The sequence below is a fragment of the Rhea pennata genome, chromosome 12, assembly GCF_028389875.1.
Source record: "Rhea pennata isolate bPtePen1 chromosome 12, bPtePen1.pri, whole genome shotgun sequence".
NCBI lineage: Eukaryota > Metazoa > Chordata > Aves > Rheiformes > Rheidae > Rhea > Rhea pennata.
In genome coordinates this window covers 23,323,338-23,348,781 of record NC_084674.1, presented here as the reverse complement: position 1 = coordinate 23,348,781, position 25,444 = coordinate 23,323,338, and the positions used below count along the sequence as shown (strand labels likewise).

The 25,444-nt window shown below is 39.3% G+C and overlaps 1 protein-coding gene across 1 annotated transcript in view; it reads right to left on the bottom strand.

Moving 5' to 3' along the window:
- The window catches only part of DOCK3 (dedicator of cytokinesis 3), a 203,793-nt gene that overhangs the window by 20,005 nt on the left and 158,344 nt on the right, over positions 1-25,444 (bottom strand). Inside the window, exons 33-46 of the mRNA XM_062585966.1 lie at positions 23,562-23,647; positions 21,649-21,675; positions 21,432-21,527; positions 19,832-19,892; positions 19,241-19,334; positions 17,188-17,336; positions 12,686-12,772; positions 10,550-10,654; positions 6,135-6,276; positions 4,673-4,839; positions 4,026-4,112; positions 3,389-3,568; positions 2,230-2,313; positions 823-939 (exon numbers count right to left, since the gene is read on the bottom strand). Of these exons, the coding sequence (XP_062441950.1) occupies positions 823-939; positions 2,230-2,313; positions 3,389-3,568; positions 4,026-4,112; positions 4,673-4,839; positions 6,135-6,276; positions 10,550-10,654; positions 12,686-12,772; positions 17,188-17,336; positions 19,241-19,334; positions 19,832-19,892; positions 21,432-21,527; positions 21,649-21,675; positions 23,562-23,647 (1,482 nt within the window). The remainder of the gene's footprint in view (positions 1-822; positions 940-2,229; positions 2,314-3,388; positions 3,569-4,025; positions 4,113-4,672; positions 4,840-6,134; positions 6,277-10,549; positions 10,655-12,685; positions 12,773-17,187; positions 17,337-19,240; positions 19,335-19,831; positions 19,893-21,431; positions 21,528-21,648; positions 21,676-23,561; positions 23,648-25,444) is intronic.

The following is a 25,444-nucleotide window of genomic DNA, read 5'->3' as shown; positions in this document are numbered from 1 at the left end:
TGTCTATATAGAAACAATCTTGGGGGCCTAATCCACATCATTTTTCTCCAAATTACGACAATTCTTTTTAAGAGCTGAACATCTTACACTTTCTATTAATCTTTCTTCCTCTGCTTTCAGCAGTTTATGCTGTGTAAGACAATAGCTGAAAATCAAGCTTTACAATTGTTCTGTGATATTAAGACATAAAAAAGAACACAGAGACATTAAAAATCCCAGGGAATAAAGACTAAGTTAACAGGCTTACTAGGACTTCTGTCTTGCACATGAATCAAGAATTCTTTTTATAATTTGGCAATCTAGTATGTTTAACTAATGCTAGTGGAAAGGCTGTGGGAGCTGGGCCTGTTTAGCCTGAAGAAGAGAAGACTGAGAGGGGATCTTATCAATGTGTATAAGTACCTGAAGGGAGGGTGTCAAGTAGATGTAGCCAGACTCTTTTCAGTAGTGCCTTGCGACAGGACAAGAGGCAACAGGCACAAACTGAAACACAGGAAGTTCCGCCTGAATATGAAGAAAAACTTCTTTTGCGGTGAGGGTGACGAAGCACTGGAATAGGCTGCTCAGAGACGTTGTGGAGTCTCCTTCTCTGCAGATATTCAAAACCCACCTGGACATGATCCTGCGCAATGTGCTCTAGGTGACCCTGCTTGAGCAGGAAGGTTGGACTACGTGATCTCCAGAGGTCCCTTCCAACCTCAACTGTTCTGGGATTCTGTGATTCTACATCTGCCCAGTTCTTGTGTAAACCTCAGTGCAACTGATAGAAGTCTTATCATAGCTCTGAATGATTCAAAACAGGAAACATGACTATTAGCTTACATGGTACAAACTGGATCGCATCATCTGGAACTGATCTATCAGTTTCTTATGTAGGGGACGCATTTCTGGGTGTACAAATTTTTCATGGACTGCCAGACCCACTCCTAAGACATGTACCTATTAAAAAGAAAACATAACATCACAAAACCAAATAAATCCAGGCTCAGACACATAATACAAGTATATCCTTTAGCTCTGCCAGTAAGCCAGAGTACTGTAAAATATCCCACTGTCCATTTGCAAGACTGCTGATAATTAAGTAAGCCTAGGAGACCTGGCAAGTTCCTATTACTTCAACAAGTACTTTAAGTGTGAGACAAGTACATCTATGTCATGTTGGATTACATTTGCTAGAGATAACTGTAAAAAATTACCAGATTGATTCACTCTCCAGAGTGAGCAGCATTAAGTCCTCACACAGATAATTCATTATGACAAAGAAAATTCCTTCTACCTAGTGTCAAAAAAGGGGTCAAAGTTGCCAACAGAGATTTCTGGAAGGAGTTTCTGATAATTAAGCTGAACAGTGGCAGTGTTGCATGCATACTCATCCATTTTTGTTGCTCATTATTTATTTAAAGAGGTCACATTTTCAAAGGTCAAAAATATTAATAATTGAATGAGATTATATAAGCTCTCAGATGAAAGAAAATAGCAATGATAGCAGGCTTTAGATGTATGTAATTCCCTACATGATCCAAACTCTGTACAAACAATAGCTAATTAATCTTCAAACATTCTCTTGAGGATTGAAGGGAGATAAGCGTTATCTTTATTTTACAGATGGGAAATCTGAATTGCAGTTAAGCAATCTGTTGAAGAAACAGGCCTAGTAGTTCCATTCAGACTTGGACACATTGTTTAATAGAGTGTATTTTGCCAAATCTCCAATTAACAGGAATGTGATTTTCTGATTTCATTCCCATCAAAGCATCCAGCTAGTTTTATCTACCAAGATGTTTCTTAGAGCCACTAAGAATAATAAAACAGTAGATAATATTAATAGGCATGAAGTTTTCCCATGTGGCTCTGCCAGCATCATCTCGATCCTAACCTGGACTGCCTTGACTCTTACCATCTTTGAAATCTACTGGGAAGTGTTGGTTCAAAATGCCAAAAATAACAGCAGATTTGAAACTTGCCAAGATGCCTACTAGATAATAAATGGAGACAACAAAACTCATGTAAATCTCAGCTGAGCTTCAACTCGCATCCCACAACGTGAACCTTGGCCATCTCTCTTCCTTGTGTTTTAAATACACTTTAAATTTCCTGTACTGAATTTCTTTGCTTCTGAATGAAGCAGTTGGATCTGGTATGTTTAGCTGATGAATCTGGAACATTTAGACTGATTGCTGATGAATCCAGACATTGTAGCAATATTCTTTTGTGACTGAAAAACAGTACCTGTTCCTGCATGAGTTCCTTGAGCTGTGTGATCTTCTCTGCATCCCCAGGGTGCTTTGTGATATAATCTTTATCAAAGAAGGCCTGTAAGGGCGGGGGGGGAGATAAAGAAAAGAAAAAAAAAAAAACCCTTCTGCTTACTTGGAGAGATTTCATCATAACTCTGTGTCAAAGCATGACAGGAAAAGGCCTAAAATCCCAAGAAAATGAAATATATTAAGCTAACAGCAGAAGCTCAGTTGTATTGCTTTTAGCACTCCAGAACTCAGGTAAAGCTATGGCACAGTTTTAGCAGCCTAGATGATTCTGCCGCTCTGCTAGAGGCCCCAGTACTGAACAGCACAAGGCAGACCTCCTCAGCCCGGCCGGGTCGTGAATCTGATCAGATCTCCCTACATGACAGCAACGAGCTATACTGCTAAGTCTTCCATCGTCCAATTATTTGAATTTTATATCATTTCCTTCATATAACTACACATTCCTTCACATAAAGGAAAGAATGCCAAGGATGAAAAGCCTCTACATGGCTCTGCAGGGAAGACATGTCCCCGAGCCCTGGACAACTGCTGTCATTTTTCAGTATTTCACCCTAGGCTTACCTTTAGCAACATGGAGCTTTAAGTAACAGCTTGCCAAAGAACATAGGAGGTAACATGCTGCGTATCAGAGCCTTTTAGGGTTACAGTGAGTCTGAAATTAGCCTAGCAAAGATAATGCAGCCGTAGCAGGAATCAGCAGCTCTTGCTAGTTAGAGACCCAATTGGTCTCTGTTAACATAAATCCCATTGCCACCTTTGCAAAAGTGCAAGGCAAACAGCATAAAAGACAAAAACAAACAAACAAACAAACAAACAAACAAACAAAAAAACGTTTTCTGCTTCACTCTTGTACCTGCCAAGTTTGGATTTCCAGGTAGCTCAAGCTCACGCTAATCAACTACGCTTACTTTAATGTGATATTCCAAATCCACATTTGCGTACTTACATTGACACATGGCTACACAAACACTGTTGCAGAATAACCAAGTATGAAATTTTAACCTCATGTTCAGATAACGTGCATGAAAATTTGTTTTCTTATTAAGCGATACTCTTTTTGAAATAAGGGAAATACCAAGGAGAATATTTGATCCTGAATTCATACGCACAGCCTGGCTTACCTCCTGGTAGCGTGCTATTCCCCCATTCACGGCTGCATCAATCACTCCATTCAGACACATGCTGAGAAGATTAATGTTCCCATGCATTTGTTTGTGCTGGTACTGGCTTATCAGTGTTCTCAGCTCCTGGTTTTTGTTCTCAACCACTTGAATGGCATTTTCCAAAGGACTGACTTCAACCTCAAAGGCAAGAAAATATACTTCAATTCTATGGACATTTCACTGTGATTTATTATCTTCCTTGTAATGAAATGGTTTCCTAGATTCAATGATCTCTCTTGTTTTTTACTGCTTTGTAGAAAACTAGCTAAATTAACAAACTCCACTGTTGATATTGTTATATTTCAGGTTACTGGTTTGCAGTAACTTCTTTCTGTAAACTGAAGACATGATAACAATGTAATAGTCCATCTTTTTTGGCATTTTCTCCATTATATTGTCATGTTCCCTCACATTATTCCCCTAGTTATATTCACTAATTACTTTGGCTATGAAGTATAAAGAGGACATACTTCACCACCAGTAAACATGATCATTTTAAATTGCAAGATTGCAGCCAGAGGACTTTAAGTTGCCTATCCCACGCGCTCCGTAATTCATCATTTCAAACCTCACATATAGGAACTAGGAATGTTACCAGTTCTCTTCTTTCCACTTCAAACCAACGAGAGATCCCAGGCAAACTGTGAGTCAAGGTCAGAGTGGTACGTTCAATCCACAAGCTCTGCAAAGAATAATTGAGGATGTGAGGTACACAGTGAATATGACTCAAAACATCTGTATTTTAATACAGGTGTTAAGGAGGTAAAGCTTAGAGAAGAATGTATTAACCTTCTAAGCTGTAACATGTGCTGCAAAATGTATTGTAGTTTATGTTGAAAGTCACTTTATATTTAACACCAAGAAGAACTCAGTATGTTTTAAAGCAAGATCTTAAGCATTTCTATTAATTTTTAGAGGTTGGCCACCAGTTCTGTCATGGGAACCAAGAGGACATTGTGGACATGTATGTGTCAATAAGAAAAAAATTCTAACTAACTAAAAAAAAAAATATTGTTTCAAAATGCATTTCTCCTGGCACTAACTCACCTTTAAACTGGACAACACTTCAATCAGGGCAGGTGTGTAACCACCAGACTGAAACAGCCACTTACTCTGTGACTTATTATAGTATCTTCCATCATAAAACCAGATTACTTGAAATGGTGTATCAGCATAAAATAACAGGACAGTATTTGCCTTGAAGAGATAAACACTTAAATACTGCTTACGGACTACTTCTACCTTAAATTCATTCTCCTTGTCCTTTGGGCCTTTATGGAAAGGCCTGTCATAGCGAAATTTCCGGATATTGTTGACTCGGTAAAAGCTCTTTATGCGATCAGGGACACGGTCCATTTGCAGCACGTCGATATTGTCCGGGATGGGAGTCACTGCATAGATCTGTAAATCTGCAGATGATGTAGTCAAAGAAAGCGACACGACACGAAACGGGAAAGCTGACACTACTGCGAAAGAAACAGGATGGTGAGATCAGAAAGTTGCACCCCCCTTTGGTTTTCCAACACTCCTCTTTGCAAGTGAAACCATGGGACACAGCTCCTAGGAGAGTCTACAGAGTCATAGGACCTTACGGCCATATTAACCAAGAAGGAGAATGCCTGAGGATGCATGGAGTATATAGTAAGAGCTTCAAAAATATCTAGAGCAGGCAAAATACCAGTTCCCATTTGTGTGAATTGGAGTTAGGTACTTAATTTGTGCAGGCACTTCAATACATCTTCATAGATACCTCTCCGCATTTAGGTACCTAAATATCTTTGATAAATCTAGCCTTAGATACTTCAGCTTTATCTGCAAACAAATATTGTTCTAATTTAATCAGTTTACAAAACAGTTTAAATTGGTTCAACTTCAGTCTTATAGACAAGACCTCTGCAAGCATAAATAAACCAACCAAAATACATGTACAAACAGCCCCTCTGTCATACAAAGAATTGGTGTTATATAGCAAAGAAGAGTAGGAAACACCAGTGATGAAAAACAAGTGGGAAACACCAACCAAATTCATTAGTTTTCATTTACTGACAATATCCTCATGGTTTGAGGGCTGCACAGTATCCTTGCTGGTGTCACACACGCCAAACGGCAGGATTCTCCTAACTAAAATCCTCTAGACCCAGTCAATATTACGCGGTTGCGTCCTTCAGTGTATATAGCATTTTATTTGCTGCATCAAATCACAAGACGGATTACCTAAGAGAAGAACAAGATTCAAAGCCTGATATATGTGAGAGTCCAGTAGTTTAGAATGGAAACCACAAGAAGCAAAAGCTGAAGGGAAAAATAAACACAATGGAAAAATAATACTTTTAAATGTATACCTGCTCCCAACAAAATGCTCTCCTAAGAAGGTATCCGGATATACATTTGAAGAAATAAAATGTCCACTAGGAAAATGCTGTTAGTAAAGACTAAAGCATGGATGTGGCCAAGAAGCACTGTGGTTTTGCCCTAACACATAGAATATGATCTGCATTACTCCCTGAATAAAAAGCAACAATTCTGGCCAACATACCACAGTGAATGTCCGCTATAGACAGGTGCGTGGTTTTGCTCATATCCATTTCTGCTTAAGAGGGATACGAACTAAGATCATCCAAGCCGATAACCTTTTCAGTGCCTTCCTCCTTTGTGTCCTACGACAGTTTTAATCATCACAGCTTGCCTGTTCCTTAAAGGATACACTGGGCATCACACTGCAATATAGAGTCATCCGGGTGGTTTGGATGCTGCATGGCAATGGCTTGGGGGAACTCGCTCAGCATCCTCTGCTGGAAGGCTTCCAGTCTCTCATAGTCGTGGCCCCGACACACGTATTCCTTGTTCTGCAAGAAGGACAAGCATGGACACCCATGAACTGCTGGTTTTCTCCCAATTGCTTATATGAAATAAGTCCTCTCAAAACTGAGTTAAATTCTATTGGTCTTTTCACTATAAATTTTACTGCATCAAAAAGAAAGATAAATTGTAAAGTAAACATGCTAGCATAAGACTAAAATGCACTTTTAACACAGATGGTATATTTTACTCCTTTCTTTCTCATCACAGTGTAATTCATCAAGAAGTCATGAATAAGTAGACTGTTCCACTCATCTCTCAACAGAAAGGTGTCTCTGTTTCCGCAAAAGTAGCCTTCAGTCCTATGGCCTTGTCTGGTTTGCTTCTTAGGTAACTGAGACACCAGAATATATTGGGCAAAACAGAAGACCAAGTCACTGGCTTGGCTCTTCTACCCTGCTGTCAAACGCAGTTAACACAAGATGGATAGAAGGCCTGGGATTTTCATAGCACAGAACGAGACGTCTCTCTAGCAATTTACCCGTTTTCTTTAGAGAAGACGCCTAACAAAGAGTTCACAAAAATCATGGTTTAAAAAAGAAAACATCCTCAGTGTCACAAAAATCGTACTTCAGTGTTACAACTGTACTACCGCAAAACAGACGTGGGATCGGCATTCACGCTGCCTGAATGCAAAACCTAGCAAAGCAGGTGCATCTCTAGTTCTGGTGGTTTCAGTTCCCACGCACATAAGCCTAGTGAGAAGTACAGGGAGACTTTTCACCTTTCTAGAAGAGAGAAAGAAATCCTACCCACAAGAACAGCTCCCCCCAGTTCTACATCCCGCGTGCAAACAACTGCTGTCTACTCAGCGAGCTTTTGCTAATTGGCCTGGAAAAAGGATCTGGCATGGCAGTCCTTAACCCTGTTGGACTGCTGCTACTTTAGCTCTTTTTAATAAGCCGGCAGTTGCTGCAAACCTGAGAATTTTGCATATTTGTCTGGATAAACTGAACACAGCGAGGCAGGGAAGGGTTGCACCAAACTGTGCCTGCGACTCAAGAAGAAGCTGGGCTGAATTCTGCAGTCCCAAATGTTATTTCAAAATTCTTCGCTGTACCATAGGAACACTAAGTGCTGCAGCACTAATTTTGCTGAATTCTCTTTATGATAATTTTACACCCTTTACAAAAAGATAACAAAAAGCATTGAGGGCCAGTAGGAAAAAAAAAAGCACTGTTTCACTGCACATTGGAGTTTAATATGTAGTGGCACATTTTTAATATACAGTTTAATAGGTTAATCTTTCTTCTATGTCTGCTTGAGCTGGAAGCTAAGTTAAATACAAACGAGTATGTTTTCAGCTGCAAATAAACTGCGCTAGAATTTTTCTCCTGCTGTTCTGACAAAATGCAGCAAGACAAGCAGAGGAATTTGAGCGATCAATCTTCATCTGCATCACGATATTTTAACAGATTCACTAGAAAATGAGAACCTATAAAGAACTTTAAAATACTAAATCACAAGGGAAAAAAAGGCTATTCCTAATAGTTAGACTAGATCTGCAGATAAGTAAATAGAAAAGCATAGCCTAGCGATCTTTGTGCAAAAACAAAGAGAAAACAAAATGGAAGGATAAAATATGGACATGGAAATCTTTGGCTTTGCATTTCATCCTTATGGAACAGATACCAGCTTCCCACGGTGACATATGTCACTTGCTCCGCATCAGCCAGAGTGACCAACCAACGGAGAGAAACACTGCGTAATGAATCTTGACAGTTCAGTGTCTAATGCCCAAACAACGCAGCTATTATTAAATTTGGAGGGAGTCCACACCTGAAGGAGCATCTCTTCACGACACTTCCTGTAGTCTCTCTTTTGGCTTTTGATTGCAGCAATCCAGAAAACTGTAAGCCTATAAATAAAGCTATTGTGATTCTAAAAATAATGCCCTGAAAACACCTCCAGGCTATATTTAATAGACTCTTCAGACAGATGCCAGTGCGAGATTTTAGAATGTGGCTCGTCAAGCCTTCCTTGAACTTCTGCTAGATAGAAGACAAGGAGAGTTTTAATTTACTTACATAGGAATGCTAGAAATAGATGCAGAATTCACAGCAATATGAACAATTCCTAAACATGACATTCCTAAACAAAGGGTCTATAAAATCAGAGATGCAGAAGGAAGAGTGGCCATTTTCTGCTTTAAACTGTACAGCAAGAGAGAAATAAATGAGAAGTGCATGGAGGCACTTGATCACTTTAAATCACTTCTATATCCATTTGAAAATTTTAAATCCACGTAAATCTTTTTCTCCTCTAGAATAGCTGCTACCAATCTCTTTACAGCACGATACATGCAGATGCAATTGCTAATGGGCTTAGTCTGTGCTTCGCAACGTGTATGCTGTACGGATCATTAGAGAGAAAAAGGAGGAGGGTGGCTTTTAATGAGATTGCTGCATTAGTAATCTGCTATCAGAAGTGCTGCTACCAAATATAATTGCAGAATTAACAAGGATTATAATTATGTACACTCGTTTGCTGTTAATGTTTCCAGCCAAGTATCCGTATTGTTGCTCCGTTTCACAAAGATAAATGTTGTGCACTGAAAACCCGGGCGTAGTTTAAAACACACAGGCCACACAGGATCCAAGATAAACCTGTAGGATCCGTAACATAACAAGGCAAGCTGGATTCCCCAATCCACTTCAAACGCAGGAACGCTGCTGTGCCACAATGGCTTTGCTGTCATTCATTTCCTGAAACATCTGTTGTTAGACACAAAAGAAGAAATTGTTAGTTTTCTGTGGAGAGCTTCGTACAAGGGCAGCTGTTGCTTCACATTGCGGCTCTTCTCTTTCCTCAGCCGCCTCCTCCTGCACGCTTCCCACATCCGTTCAGGCTCCGGCACTGCTCAGCTTCACCTTTGAGTAACACTTCATCCACTGGTATTTCTGCTCCTGATTAATTCTAACCTGCCTTCGTTTCCTCCCTGTGCTTCGATTAAAAGAACATAATTAAACACCAAAGTTTAAATCCTAGTTTAAAAAAAAGGAAAAAAAAATAGTAACCGGAGGGAACACCGAACGCAATTTTCAAAATGTGGGCACTATTAAAGGAAAATAGTAGCAGTTTGGTTTTTGTAGCTTCTCACTGTATGACTCAGAGCGCTGCCATCCCTTGTCAAACTCTTTCTTCAAAGCGAACGCACAACATGCAGCTCCCGTCCTTAAAAGCATGCTTCAAGTTAGCTTGTCCTGTCAAGCTAGATGGCATCTACGATCAACTTTCAGGCAGCTTTTACAGCAGTTGTCAGGTTATATTCCATCCTTGCTCTAAATCAGCAACAAGACATGCCATGAACAAATATCCATTTTAGGATTGACTGCTCATTAGGAAAAGAAGATAATTTCACTCTTTAAACGGTTCTCAGACCCAGCCGATCCTGCATACACCAGCAGACAATAAGCTCAAAGTGAGGACGTGTACAGAGAAGCTGATATGCTTTTTGTTGAACAGTTAGGAAATTTTAGCTTCTTGACAGCTTAAAAGAGTTACCAGTCTGGTGCTGGGATCATCCTATCCTGTGAGACGTTTCTGAGCACCACGATTTGCAGTGATGAAAACCGGTGAAGTAATGAGTGAGCGTTGCTGCAATAGAGCATTTTGCTTAATATAGCGCTGATTTGTGCTGAGTCTGCACGCCACTGTTAAAAATACACGTAAGCATGAGACAAATTTCTGATCCCTGTTCCCAAGAGCATGCCCAATGCTTTGCATCTTTCATTTCAGCCAGAAAGCTGGTTCTACTTGTGCAGATACAGCAAGCTCCCTTTTTGGGAGGGGAGGATGGTGATGCTGGGGAGCAAGAAAGATGAGATGCCAGCAACAGTTCTTCACGTCCTGCGTGGTGCTTAGGCAGCTCACTGCTGTGCTTTAAAGGTTTGCCATGCCTGTACGGTTACAGCATCCTTGCACGCAAACCCAGAGATGAGCGTCAGGGGTCCCTGGCTGTTGGTGTGGATACAACTATAGCAGAATGTTCTTCAGCGGTACAAAACACCATGAAATCCTAAAAGCTCTAGGGCAGAAAGCAACACTGAAGAAAAGGCACAGAAAGGCTGCAGTATTAATCACTATTCTTTTCAAAGCAAAACTTTATCTAAAAAAATAGCTTAACTTAAATAAGCAAATAAATAAAAAAAAGCTGAACAGCAGATGTCATATCATACTTCAACCCCCGCAAAAATCCAAAGCTTTAGTTGCTAATTCAAGCCTGGTAACTTTGTCAGTTTTTATGTATGCCTGGCTTACCCGCAGGAAAAATGGGAATTTCCGACCATAAAAACCAACTCGGAAGAACTCAGGTTCCAAGCGCTGCTGTTCCATGATATTGTCGTAATAGGTAGCTTCCATTTTCTGTGGAGGAGAAAAATGACTACAATCAGACTCTTAAGACTGCACTTAAAACATCAGAATCTGAACCCACAGTAAAAATCTTGTATCACTTCTTTGTACTCACAGTCTTTTTATGAAAGGCCTGAATTTTGCTAACAATTAGAATTATTAATTAAACAGTCTACATGGTGGAAGAGACTGGTAAGGGGTATCATCATACCCATTTTATGCTTTGAGAGATGATGTATGAAATGTTTTTCTCTAGTATCTTCTTCTAAATTAAACAGGTCTTGCATGTAATTTTTTTTTTTTTTTTTTTTTTTTTTTTTTGCATTGCAGAAGTAATGACAAAGCTGAGATTACGATCTGTGTTGCCTGGCTGCTCCCACTGTCCTCTTCTAACCATATTTCTTCCCCTGTAGCTCAAAATCTATACTGTTGTCTGAAAAATCCCAGCAGTTCAATTACGTTTGCTTTAATTGGGCTGAAGGGCATGAAAAAGGAGGAAACAAAATTAGATCTTCTACAGCTCTGCTACCAATAAGCTTAACACAGAACAAAAAAAGGGCTCTGCAAAAAGGAAAAGGACTTTTTTTTTCTCCTACTTCCAATTATTAGCATTAGAGCAGTATGCTAGCATTTATAGCAAGAGTGGGATTTCAAGACCCCTTGTGAAGCTGAATCTCTGCTCAAATGCTCACAGGAATTTTACCATTGCCAAAAACATAGCTTTTTATAGAGAAGAATCAGTTTGACATCTTTGCTTCCACTGCAGGGGACCCTAATAACAGCTATGACTTAGAACACTGCATCAAGATTTTGTTCTCAGTTCCCACACACATTAACCTTTTTTTTTTATTATTATATATATATTTTTTTTATTGAGGAGGTCTCAAAGGCGTTGCAGGAAGAATAAAGGAATGGGCTGAATGACGTGAACGGCATAAGAAAAGCCCTTCTGAGTGGGGAGAAATTCAGTCAATTCAGGTCAACACAGTTTTAGGGAATTTGAATAGAAAACTCGCCTCATACAGGTGAGCACAAGGAAGGAGGTGACTTGGTTCTACTGATCAGCTAAGATGCTCATCACGTTCCAGCTGATTAAATCCAAACAATAGAGAGGCAGGAAGAATGGCTAATCTTGGACAAAAGGATGTTTTTAGATAACCTTGATACCTTACTGAACTAAGCTTTTATATTATAAATACGGTATTTTCTGTACACCAAGATGAATTTCCACATTGCCTGATTTTAGGTATCTACAACATACATGTGCACAGGCAGGATGGGAATCCATACTCTCCTTGCAGCAGCCTGAAGAAACAGGTTCTTCATAAATAGAGTTGATCACATCTAGTTACACATCTGTCTTCATATGAGAATAAACTTGACTTCTGAAGGGAATCTCAGCCACCCTGTGTAAGTATGCAGCTTTGTAGCACATATCTAAATATGGACATACGCATTTTACCCTAGGGGATGACATCAGATAAACTACTTTCACATTTATAAAGCTTCTAAATACCAGTCAAAACTTTGATTTTTTTGATTAAAGCAGTGACGCTGCAATTTTTGCCTTGATTTGATCACATCCTTGGTTTTACCAGAGGATCAGTACAATCGACAAGAATGACATCTGTATTTGTCTCCTCTTGCATTTTTCTTGCTTGCTCCTCTCATTTCAACTGAGGTACTAGCTGTCCTCGATACTTTTAGAATTAAAAAGGAACATCAATGCATCTTTTAAAAAAGAAAATCAAAAAAAAGGAAAGGTCATGTGATAAAATGCATACAAATATGTAATTGCAATAGTTAGCATAGCTCCTATGCATGCGTTGTCCATATACTCACTGGAGTTTACTGCTAGCAAACCTAGGAATTATATCAGCAGGCCCACAGTGTCGTGAAAACGAACGAGAGGGGTGAGTATTAATGTGTGGAGTTGTATCAGGAAGATGTTTATTTTTAAAATTCAGAATTTTTTGACACCAGACCCAAACTTCCTGGAAGGTCACGTGAGAGTGCGCAAGGAGAGGAACCGCTGCTACGTACCCGAATCCAGCTGAGGCTCTGATAGTCATAGAGACTTTCATATTGTATGGCCAGTTCTCTGCACAGCGGGATGCCGAACTCCCAACTCTGCAAAACCAAAGCAGATCACACTCACAGCACTCAGAACGCTGCCGCCAGCTTGGCTGAGCGCGCGAGGGAAACGCAATCTTGGGAATTCAGTAGGTGAAAATACAGTTGAGGAAGCATTTTCCATTAAATTTCAGATTGATTATTCATGTCTCCATTAAAATTACACACTCATAGTGCTGTTACTGACAGTTCGCTCATGAGCCTGGGAACGTCTTTGGAGAAAGACAAAATAGCCAAGAAATTTTCATCCTATTAACCCCCCCAGTATCTACTCCAGGGCGTTCTAGTGCAGAAAGAAGCAAAGGAGAATATCTTGTCCGGACCAGTTGGTCAGGGCTCAGCTCCCTGGCAAACTACTCATCTTGCCAGGGCAGCTGCTTCCTACTGCAATGAAGAAACTGCCAAGCAACGGGCAACACTCCAGCGCAGGGACAACCGTCCCCAGAACAGACCTGCATGCCTGGATCGAGGACCTACGCATGTTCAGAACCGAAAGCAAAACTAACTTCTTCAACTGACAGCTTTGATCCAATAAATCTTTTCTAGTACGCAGTACTCAGCACTTTTGCAGATAAGTAAGATAGAGCCTGAGCTTCTGCATGCCCACCCTGGGAGAAGGACTCCCATCCTACCTCCCCCAGTTTGAGAGGGGCTCAGCTAATACCCTTGAACTGATATTTTCTCTCCCTTCTTCTTTCAGCTGTAAAGATTAGAAGCCTTTTTGGGGAGGGACCGTTTCTTGTCCTATTTATGCAAAGGATCTAGAACACAAAGGTCTCAGCTGGACCATTACTGGATTCATTTCTAGGCATTACTGGATTAATTTGCTAGTTTTTTTTTTTTTTTTTTTAATTGGGACAATTACAGTGAAAACAAAATTAATGCATGAGTTAGAATGCCATCCTAAACTTTTACAAAATTAGTAGTAATACTGTAAAATATTAGGGCTTTGTATGGACACAGATCTTCTATAACATCATTTGATTCAGTGCATCGTGCACTTCACAGCACTTCCCTCTACGTACACACATTCATATAGTGCCTGTTCTCCCATCCTCAATACCAGATATTTTTTTTCTCTGAATAGCCAAAACATATTAAGTTTAAGAATTTATTTTCTGAAAAAGAGGATAAATTTAACAGCTAAGAAGCCAAAAGTAATGATCCCAAACTTCTTTAACTTCTGCTGATCACAAAAACCTTTGTGAGAACTTGCTGAAAAATGGGAAGTCTGGTATTTGTTCAGATAAACCTAATACATACAATAGGAAATAAACTCAACAGCCAGTTACTTTACCGCTCAAGAATGTTACTCAGGCTTTTATGATTTCAAATTAACAGGACTTTTGCTGTGAGTTGTCATGACATACAAATTGATACTCTAACTTGAAACCAACAACATTAAGCAGTTAAGTGCTTATAGTTGCTAATCTAAAGACTTTCTTTTCTTTTAAAAAATAGTTTTCAGCTTACTTTATAGTATCCATACATAGCCTTTCAGCACTTAGCTAGTTTGTATTTACCTGAAAGAAGTGAAAGAAAAACTTATTCTAAAATAGCTGGCCAGGAATACTGGGCTCTTCTCACGCTGCAGAGAAGCGGGGTCTCGCTTCCCCCTGGGATGCTGCAGCTAGAGCCTGCATAATTCTCCATAAATCTCTTCCGGATGGAAACAAGGGCTTGCTGCCTTCCTTTGAGGTGATCCTAAAGACGTAACCTTTCCATGCTCCTCTTCTGATGCGAATTAAATTAACAATGTGGAACCACATCTTATTCCTCTTTATTTACATCAGCACTTCTACATGGACTCTGATATTATTCCCCTCATCCTAACTCGCGCTTTCTCTCTTTCCTTCAGTTAGATTTCAACACAAAGAAAATCTACCCTGCAAGCTGAGAATGCTGGAGGTGCAAGGGGAGATAGAGAGGCAGAAGAAACGCAGCATATTCACAACCCTTCGTACAGAGAAAAGAGAGTTTGAAAATATTTGAAGGGAAAACGGAGAACGCATGGATATCCGAATTACTGCGGTCCTCCCCTTGAAAACCGGTGCTGCCCACGAGTAGCACCTGCGCAGCGCAGACGCAGTGCCCTGCGCTACACGTGCCACCTCTCTCTAAAGCATCATTCCCCCTTCTACCCTCTCTTCAGATCATTTCCTAAGGTCTCCACTGTTCCTTTTCCTTGTTATCTGCTTGCCCTTTGGCCAATGTGTGATCTGCTTCCATGTTCTATGTTACGGCCTTCGCTCGAAAAGCACGTTCACGTGACATTTATTGCAGCTTTCTGCTACGGCACCAGCAGCTTGCCGCCGAGAGCCACCGACTGCACACCGGAGGCACAGACAGGCAACCAGAACCTGCAGGAACGGCAACGTTTATTTACTCCCATCGCAACATGCAGATTTCTTTTGGAAAGACGATTCAAAGAAGAGCGCACTAGAGAAATGACTTCAAATTTTGGGCATGGAGCACAAGCTAAAAATGAGCTGCTTTGAAGACGTCGCTTTGGGTCTCCTGCAGCGCTTTGCAGACGCTATAGAGAATATACACTGTGGCACTGTGGCTATAAGGCAGCTGCCAGAAAAACAAAAAAAACGAAGAAGAAACAGCAGGGAATTGGACAGAAAAGGGTTGTGCAATTCTCCAATTCTCAATCTGCTGCTGTCCAGAAACAGGATTAACCAGGCCCGAGTTGCTCCACTCGTACGCTCCTACAAAACCTAAAGTCTTAACAGGCACATCGTAACTGAGATCTGTGAATTTAAAAAAGTGGGCTGCTCACCTGCCCACTGCTCAGGCTTTGGGTCTAACATACAGCTCACGCCAAGGCCTGAAGTCTCTGCGAGCAGCGTCGTTAGGCTAAAGCGAGAGCAGATGCTCTAGGACAAAAAAGGAGGAGGTCCGCTTTCCTCGCAGTTTTAAAAGTGACACCTGATAAGACCCAAGCTCTTTGGAATTAAATAGATCCCTGCCCAGCGACCGAAACGTCCGACAGGGATTCCCCAGTCTGAGCGACCCACTGCTCGAGGGCATTATTTAGTTATTCGGCTACTGTTTATAATAGAGGAAGATTAAAACACACAGTCAAGTAACTCCAAAAACGTCCAGCAGAAAAAAAGAATCTCCTCATTTTTTCCTAAAATCTGTTAGGATTTTTATAGCAAAATGAGATCAGTCAAGTTCTTACCTGTAATGATTATATGGCTTGCCTACTTGTGCCATAAATACAGGCTCATTTTATTTACATAGTCTTTATATGATCTTTGTCTAGTCAGGCAGTACTGCACTGCAGTATTTGCACAAGCCAGTAATTTATTTATTTATTTATTTATTAATGTGGACTGGAAACCCTGAAATTTTCTGAAACCGTAAAAAGAGAACCACATGCAGTATTATTACAGCAGAACAGTTTTGGGGCAAAAAAAAAAAATCTCTTGGTAATGAATTACTTCCTCAGGAATAGACCTCTCTTTACAAAACAACTGGAAAGCAACTTCTTTTTGGAGGTTCTGTAGAGAATATTTCTGCCAAATGCAACTTTCTTTTATCAGGGCTAGGAACAAATTATCCGGAATGTCAACCCAATACTCTGGATCAAATCACATTTGTATTTAATGCCACTGCCATTGCCATCACAGGTAAAATCAGCCCTGAGGCTCACATCCAGATGTCATCTTCCAAGAATGAGTTTTAAGAATTTTTCTATAGAAGGGAAAAATTTGAAAGTGTTTTGACAGATGATCTCAATTGTAAGATTCACCTCTGAAATGTTCTCATAATACCACAATATAAGGGTATTACAATACCTACATCTCTACAGCAACTTAAAACATTATTTATTGTAGGAAAAATTATTGAATGTGTGAAGCTTGAAACGTATTGATTTTTGTTCTTGGGCAATGGATAGAATTGTACTTTAAGCGAAAGTCACTTTAAAATAACAGTGACATTGAAAAGGCCTGAATCTCTTAATAGATAACATACTCATATAGTGCATTGACAACTGCCATTTACTTCTGGAGGTTAGAAAGAAAACTAGTCTTTAAGTGAGACATAACGCTATGATTTACATAGCCCACTAAAGACACACAATTTTTTTTTAGAAATCAAGGAACTGGCATTTGTAGAGCCCTCTGCCATGGCAGGTGACCCAAAGTTTTGTTTAAAAATGTTCTGGCCTTTTCCCTGTTGGCCTACGTACACCACTTCCAAATTTTATGCATAATTCCATTTTATCCATTTTCTCATTTGTTTTTCCATCCACAGAACTAAGAGGCAATTTGTCACATTATAAAACCTTTTGATCTAAATTCACGTCCGGACTACCGAAATGAGATGACAGGCTCGCGAGCCCAAGTAAATCAGGAAAAGGGAAGGAAGCTGCTGGAAGAGAGAAGAAGTTGGCATACCTTCCCTTTGTTGAAGTAATGGATAATCTTACGGCACAGACCTTCCTTACGTTGCCACTCTGACTGAGACGGATAATGCAGGAACTCTCTCAGAGGTCTGTCCTCCCACTGAAGCAGCTCACAGTACAAAAGCAAAGTAAATGCAGCCTCTGTTGGAAACGCAACCGTTGAACGCCACATCAATGTCTACAGATAAATACTGCCAACAGGTTAAAATACACGTAGCTTTATTAAGCAAATTCCCGCTCGTGGGAGGAATGGTGCCTGTGAGGTGGGAGTACGTTAGTAATACTCATGCTTTTCTCTGAAATCCCAGAGGTTATACAAATGTATATAATTTAAAACAGTCTCATATTGCAATGGCTTTATGATACATTATTCTACAGTTCTTGTCATTGTTCTCTTTTCTTATAAATACTTCTTGAACAGAAGAGAATGATTAACAGTATTTGTGGCTAAAGGTGGCAAGGGTCAATCTACTGATTTCTTCAGCGTGCTTCTCCCTTGAGATACAATATAGAAATTAAGCTCTTCACCAGGTGGGTTGTCCACAAAGTGAACTGTTTCTTACACAGCACCAAAATTAATTAGCAATATGAATTTGCAGGGTTCAAATGACAGGAGATTAACACAAAACCACTAACTGATGAAACACAAAGTTGTAGGCTCTTCAAACTGTGGTGTGAATTCAAACACTATGGTCCATATCCTGGGAAGTCTTTTTGCAACTGTATGTTGTATTATACGATGTTACTTTAAAAAATATTTTGTATTTTATTTGTAAGTAAATGATGAATCATAACCCCAGGAAGGACCCGAAAACTCTGCTCAGATGTTTCCAATCTCATTTCCAAAGGGATTTTCCTTTTCCTTTGTGACATGGGTCTCACTTCTTCTTAAAGAGTTTAGAATTTCTGGTTTACTGTTTGAGAAAAAAAATCTTAAGTGTTGGAATATCGTAAGTCTAACTGTTTGGGGCTCTCTGCCATACAGAAGCAGAAGGCTCAGAACATGCTTCTGAGGTTACAAAAGAATTACTAAAAATATGATATTTTATCTGAGAAATAGAGTATGCTATATCAACAACATACCTCTGAAGAGATACAGAGATACACATGCACAAGTAATCTTAACTTTAGTCTTTTGAAAAAGCTGAACTTCTCAACATATATTCTTAGTGGAAAGCTCATCGCTAATCAACTAGTCAGCAACTAACTGGCATATGTGGCTGGGCTGGGAGATGGTAGCATGAAAGAGCAACAGAAGGAGCGTCAGCGTGGTTACACAGTCTTCCCAATTGCTTTTTCTTTCCCTTTTTTCTGCCTAGAGCCTACACAAGCTGCTCCAGCAATGAGGGATGGGCAACGGAACCAGCACTGGCCCGGCCCTTTGAGGATATCCTCTCCTTTGCAGTGTGACACCAGGTGTATAAGGAGTGGTATGTTTTTGGCTTAATGGGGTCTGTGTTCTCTTTATTTGAATACTGGTTAGATATAGATAAATATATGGATGCAAGTCTGTGCACATAACTGTTCTTTTCAGGTATAAATCTTTTCCTTTTTTAAAATTAAATATTTGATTAAATGCACAGTCAGATACTCAAATGAGTAACTTGATTTGGGGCTCTGCTTTTGTCAGAAGAGTTTGGACAACAGAGAATTAGGGTCCACAGACTTTGTAAAGTGTGCTCCAAATACTAAAACGAAGGGAACTTCAGTAAATTGTAATACAACAGTAATTTCTTATGTTTCTTCATTTTAACCTTCCTCTAATTTTGATTCCACTATTGTGATTTTTGGATGAGCCTTCATTGTAGAACAGATTAATGCAAAATTTTGGGTGCAAAGGAATATATGTACGGTTGTGTGTGACCAGACCTATAGTGTTTTCCTTTGATGGAATGGGCTGGAGCACAGCTTAGACTCTTTCTAACTGCCATAACTGAGCCAAACAAAATTTTTCCAAAAGAATTCAACAGATGTTAGAGAGTAACATCACGAAAGTCAGAAGTTTTGCTAGGTTTCCAAAAAGTCCCCCATAAAGTCTTACTAACCTGTATAGTTCTCAGCCTGTAAGTGCATGTCACACAGCTTGTGAATATAGCGGATGTACATCTCTTCCTTATTAATTTCAGACTTATAGAAGTTCTGTGAAAGAAAAACAGAGTTATTCTTATTGAGACTCTATTCCTTCATTAAAGATAATCAGCAGCATCTGTAAATGCATGACTGTCATGAAAGGAGAACACACTATTGGTGTAAAAGAAAAAGACAAATTCCTTTCTCATTCACGTTGATCTAATCCACTAATTTTATCACGCGTTCTTTCACAATGAGGGTAACCAAACTCTGAAACAGAGGGCCAGAGAGGTTATAGGACTTCCACCTTTGGAGATGCTCACAACCCAACTGGACAACACCCCGAGCAACCTGACCTAGCTGGCCCTGCTTTGAGTAGAGGGTTGGACCAGTGACCTCCAACCAGACCAAGAATCAGAGATCCTTCCAACCTGTGTCGTTCCGTCATGCCAGCACTGGAATTCAGAAGTTATACTTGCCTGATGCAGGTATCTACGCCAACCTTTCCCATTTCAGTTTCAAATACGTTGCACAGTGTGACAAAGAGGTAAAGAAAGTAACTTTACCATAAGGTTAACAGTGCAGCCAATCTTCTTGTTCTCCGTTTCATCTCCTTTCATACAGTCCCTAAAAATGTAGAGCAACTTTGAAATGTACATCTGCAAAAAAAGTTCATTCAAGATAAATTTGAAGCTATCCTATCCCCCAAGAGTTTCCTTGGATCACAGAAAAAGACTTAATGATATACTTTATAAAATAAAGTTCCTCTTAGAAGAACGTATATATTATGGCCTAAATGATGAGATGAGAACTGTCAGAATTGAGCGTGTTCTTGCATGTACGAACTTGAGAACAAGCACTTGAACTGACTACTACTTTATTTCTCACAAGACCCTGAACAAAAATCAGGTGATTGCAGCCAAAAATCATTTGAACTAAAGACTTATCATAAAAGTGAAAAACACTATTATTTATCCAGATGTAAATATTCAGTCATTTCCTATTCACAAGATTTATGTCTCACAAATTTAGCTATTTGAAGCGTAGGCATCCTGAAAGATACTGCCCAATTAATTTAGATTAGAATACCATTTTTCACACAGATAGGTTAAATCACACAAAACCTAGCCTGAAGTCTCTGGAAGATTTTAGAAATTATTACTATTTAAGCAGTACAAAAGCTAAAGGCTTCAGAAATTACTAAGCTTGACTTGGGAAAAAAAAAAAAAAAAAAAAAAAAAAAAAAAACCTTACATTCATTTGTGAAAAGGAGACAAAACTTTTAAAGCAGTGATACAGCAAAGTTTCCTGACAACTACTTTGTCAGCTAGCTGGTGGCTGGACTCCCAGAGCTGTCAAAACTGTTTAGCAGAGCTCTTATTTTCATAGCTCTCTCTGTGACTTGCAGAACTATCACGATAGCCAGGACACACTTGATCCTGCGCCTTTCCAAAGTCTGATGCTGTTCCCCTTCTATTCTGCTCTGTGAAAGAGAAATACTGTTGCATATTAATTGCCAAGCAAATCTGTTACCTGTTCCTGAATTAAACATGAAAATGAATGTGTGTGTATCAAATTTGTGTTAATAAGCAAATGAGACATTAAAAAAGCTGTTCCCATGTAGTATTCCTTTTTAAATGTGTCTCAGATATCTAGTCTTGCTTAGTTGTTGTACAGCAGCTGTAGTCAGGAAAGAAACAGGAGATTTGGTCAAACTGGTAATGATAAGAGGAAAAGAGGAAACTAAAAGGCACAGAAGAAGATCTGGCATTGCAGAAAGCACAGCCTGGCATTTAAAACTATTCTCCTACTTAGCATGTGTTTTGCTGAACTAGATGTGATCGTTCCAAAGCCAGAAGGAATTAATCAACCTGCAGCCTCAGTAAGCCACGGAATAAAACTAAGAATTAACAACTTTATCTTCAGTATTTATCAGACTTTATCAGGCGTAAGCATGCAAGAATGAGAATTAGAGCTCAGAAATTGCGGACCTATGATTTTTGCTCAAAACCTAGCAGCAATGTTTTCTATGTGCATTCAGAATACTCGCCACTATCAAACCAACTATAAAAACATTCTCTGAAACTGAAGAAATTTGGTAATAGTGTCTTTATAAACTACTACTTCTACATATATCCAGAACGTATTACTGTTGTAGCCAGATACCTGTAGTCAAGTAGACGCTCCATGAGGCGAGTAACCGATGTAACGAAAGAGATTCCTGTCTCCCGCCACGTTTCCTGCTCAATCTTCTCCAGTAAGCTGTTTGGAGAGGAAGAAAGAGTACGTGAGGCTTGTGGGGAAAGGGCGTAATGCACGCAAGCAGCTGCGGACAACTTGGGTTTCTCCTTCATGAAACAAATGTGCAGAGCTATTGTCTTACCTGGGATAAGGCCCAAAGAGCTGGGTTCTACTCCAGGCAGCAGGAAGCAAAGACAAGGAAATTATAGAATTGGCAGGAAAGAAAATCCTCTTACATTGCCATTTTTAAAAAAATACACATATATATAAAAGCTACATTTATGGCCACAGTTGTTTTCCACATAATTACCTGTAGCTTAGATACTTCTAGCAGCAGGATGAAGCTGCAACTGGAGCCTAAACCATCCTACAGCAAATTCCTCTCCTTTGCTCACCTCCAGATAAATTTTGACCTCTAGTCAGCAGCCAAGCAACCCTACATCACAGTTTAAATAAACTGCAAATAAATAAATGCAATCTCTTTCTGCTCTGCAAAATAGACAACATAGGCAACATCTGACTGTGAAAATTGCAAAGAATGAGAAAAGGCCAGAGGGAGGACATTGAATCTTGGTTACAATCGTATTTTAAAAGCTGGGAAAGAAAGCAGATTTACATTGCACCTTCCTGCAATTGGATCTCTGGTCAAAGAACTATGCGGCTTCACACTGGGAAGATGAAATACTGTTGGGTGTCATACTGGTCCTACAGTAGACAGATGAGTCTAATACAGGAATGATTTCCTGTCATTCTCCAACTCACAAGGGACCCAATTCACGTTTCGGTAGTACGATGAGATGACAGAATTTACAGTTAACTCTATTTTCACAGCACTCTGTGGAAAAAGAGTTGACAAGTTTTGCTTTTTTGTGGATTTGTTTCTTCAAAGTTTGTGGTGTTCTAAGAAAAAGCAGTAAGAAATCTAAACTAAAAGGTTGTTGGACTTCAGTTCAAAGTCGTGCTTCTTGGCAATGCATGTAGTCGCCATCATCTAAAAATAAGTCAACAAACTACTGTCTCGGCATTCTTAACATTTCAGGTAACAAATATCTTCAAAATACAAAATATTCCTTTTGCCACATGAAAGAAAAAGATATTTTCTTTCATTTCTCCTGAAATATATTTATTTTACCTGAACACACAAGCCAGAATTCCCAAGACTGAATATGCACAAAAGGAAACATGCTTTTTAGGCATAAGCATACAGGATAGGCAGGCAGGCTTACTATTCTTGGAAATGAATGGATGTGCAAATGTGCATTCAGAAATACTATTACTGGTTCTAGAGAAACAAAGGTTTATGCCTCAAACTGCCTGCATATTAGTAGGGGCCAGACAAAATCATCTGAAATATATGATTTAAATTCTGCTACTGATCTCTATGGCTCGCTGGAACATTAAAAAAAAAATAGGGTTTAGTTCGCTGGACTCTGAGCAGTTAAAAACAAGTCCTAAGAGCCTTGGAAATCAAATCTGCCTAAGCAGAAGGTCGGATATTAAGTCTTAATGTTATCCTCACGAGTACCGTATTTTTGGTGTGAGATGGAGGGGAAATACCATGTTCTGGTGGACTCTGGAGGAAGCAACTTGCAACTGATGAGCCTACTCAAAACATGGCCTTTAAAAACTGGAAGCAAAGAAAAAAGTTTAGGAAAATATCTTTTTCTAACAAGACCTGATCTGCTAGTGAATATACTGTTTCTCCAAACAAGCTGGGGGCAATGATTTCACATATTGCCATGTGAAAAGCAAGGCACTAGCTTCTCTAGCAAATCAGGTTTTGACAGAAGGATGGCAATGACTTACCTGTGCAGCCTTGCATTAGGTTTTACAGCAGAAATAAAGAATCTAGTTCTCATACTCTTTTCAGAAATATGGAGTGATGTATTTTTGTTGCAGACGCAAAAGCCATGTTACACAAACCTACCGGAAAGCCCTATCCTGCTTTCTTGGAAGGAGATCAGTCCTCTGGCTGTTATTTCTGCCTAGATCACTACTTTGAATATTCTGACGACCCTGCACAAGGTGGAGCAAATAGAAACCAGCATAGCTTACAGCAGGCTGAAGAGCTCCCTGTAGTTCTCATCACCTTTGCCTTCTGATACCAGGCTGTCCAGCTTATCGATCAACTCTGCTTCCACCTGGGTGAAGAAGTAATTGGTTACAGATTAGCTGTTTACATCAGGACACACAACTTCCAAATGCTTTTGCTAATCAGGAGATTAAATGAACATCCTAAGCAAGATGCTACTTCTGCTTCACTGGAATTTCTGATGTTTATTCTCTCTCTTTTTTTTTAAATGAATCACTCAGATTTGTTGTGAACAAATGTATCAGATACATATTGTATCCTGTACCACAAACAAAAAATATCCATGCAGAGCAGCTAATTCATGGTACGACTGCCACCGGTCTGCTATGACCGTTCCGGCGGTAGGTAGCTATTTCCAGTGATCCAAGTACCACTGTATCACACTGGAAGATTAGGTGCTCATTAAACTCAGTTTTATCAAGCCTTTTTATGATTACATGATGCATTTTCTTTTCACACTTGCATAAAGGGCCAGAGCAGTATCATTATGTTTCTCTTCCCTTACACAAGTCAACAGTATGTACTCTCTTTTTTTCAAACCTAATATATCCTGTTATCAAGTTGGATATCAGATATTTCCATAAGATTGGTTCAAGTACAGAAATCAAGGTATCTAACAGTCAGAATTTTTTCCTGTAGTTTGAGGTCTTATAGAAAATTTACTCTCAATACTAATGACAACAGAGGTTCCTAAAGGTTGAAATGGTTTGTGGAAATACAGTTTCTTTTTATTTAAGGACAAGCATAGTTCGAGTTTTTCTGTGTTCTTCAGCTGCCACACTGCAAAGGAAATAAAGATGAGAAGTAAAAGGAAATCAGCCAGTGATACACAAATGGAATTGAGGATCTTCTTATTGAAATCACTAAACAGAAACCTGATTTGGTTCATGAATCAGACTGCACTGTTATCCATTATCACTGAAAAAATGAACTTGTTAAAATACAAACTGAAGAAAAAACAAATAGGCCTGAAAATGAACTTCCAGAATTCTTAAATGTTCTAACAATCCACTTAGTATTCAAAAAGCCAACAGAACTTCAAAATTAAAAAAAAAAGAAAAAAAAAACCTTCTAGGCCTTGCTGGATTTAATTCTGTTTTATGATTTTTCCCCCCCATATACTTCACTCTGTTGCACAGCGAACATTTCAGCGTTCAGAGCAGAGTGTAATACTCTGACAAGGCTTACAACAAACTCTGCAACTACCTCAGGACACAGAACATAGCAGAAATATAGACTATTACCATACGGAAACAGACGACTGATTCAGCTGGTCGAATACCCTCTCTTTGCTTGTGATCTACAATGATTGACAAAAATCCATAATGCACTTGTCCAGCTGCCTAGTACTATAATGGACAACAAATAACCTCCTCGTTCCAGCTGCTTGTGCCTGAAACATATGGTTTAATAGATCTTGTGCAATTTAACTATACATTTCACTCTCGCTAATACAGATTATTCTTTGATCCTAGAAAGTTACAATATGTGCTTCAAAAAAGCAGTGTGAATATTAGCTCAATGGGTAATTTAAGGAAGATTTTTGCAGCTCTATTCCAGAACACACCAGTAACTATAAAAATTAAATGGTATTTGAGTATTAAATGAGTACTAAAATTAAATGATGAAGAGTTCATCTTTGATAAAGAATGAATAGGTCCAGAAACCATGAGATGCCTGTAGGTACTTAAACCTGTAAGTGCTAGAGCAGGGACTGTTCCATCGCTATGGTTATATAGCACCTAAAACAAAAAGAGGGTCAGAAGTAAATGCTATTACAGTATAAATAGTAATAATTGAGGGAGCAGAAGAGTAAAAAAGAACTCTTAATTTTCTGGTAATACTC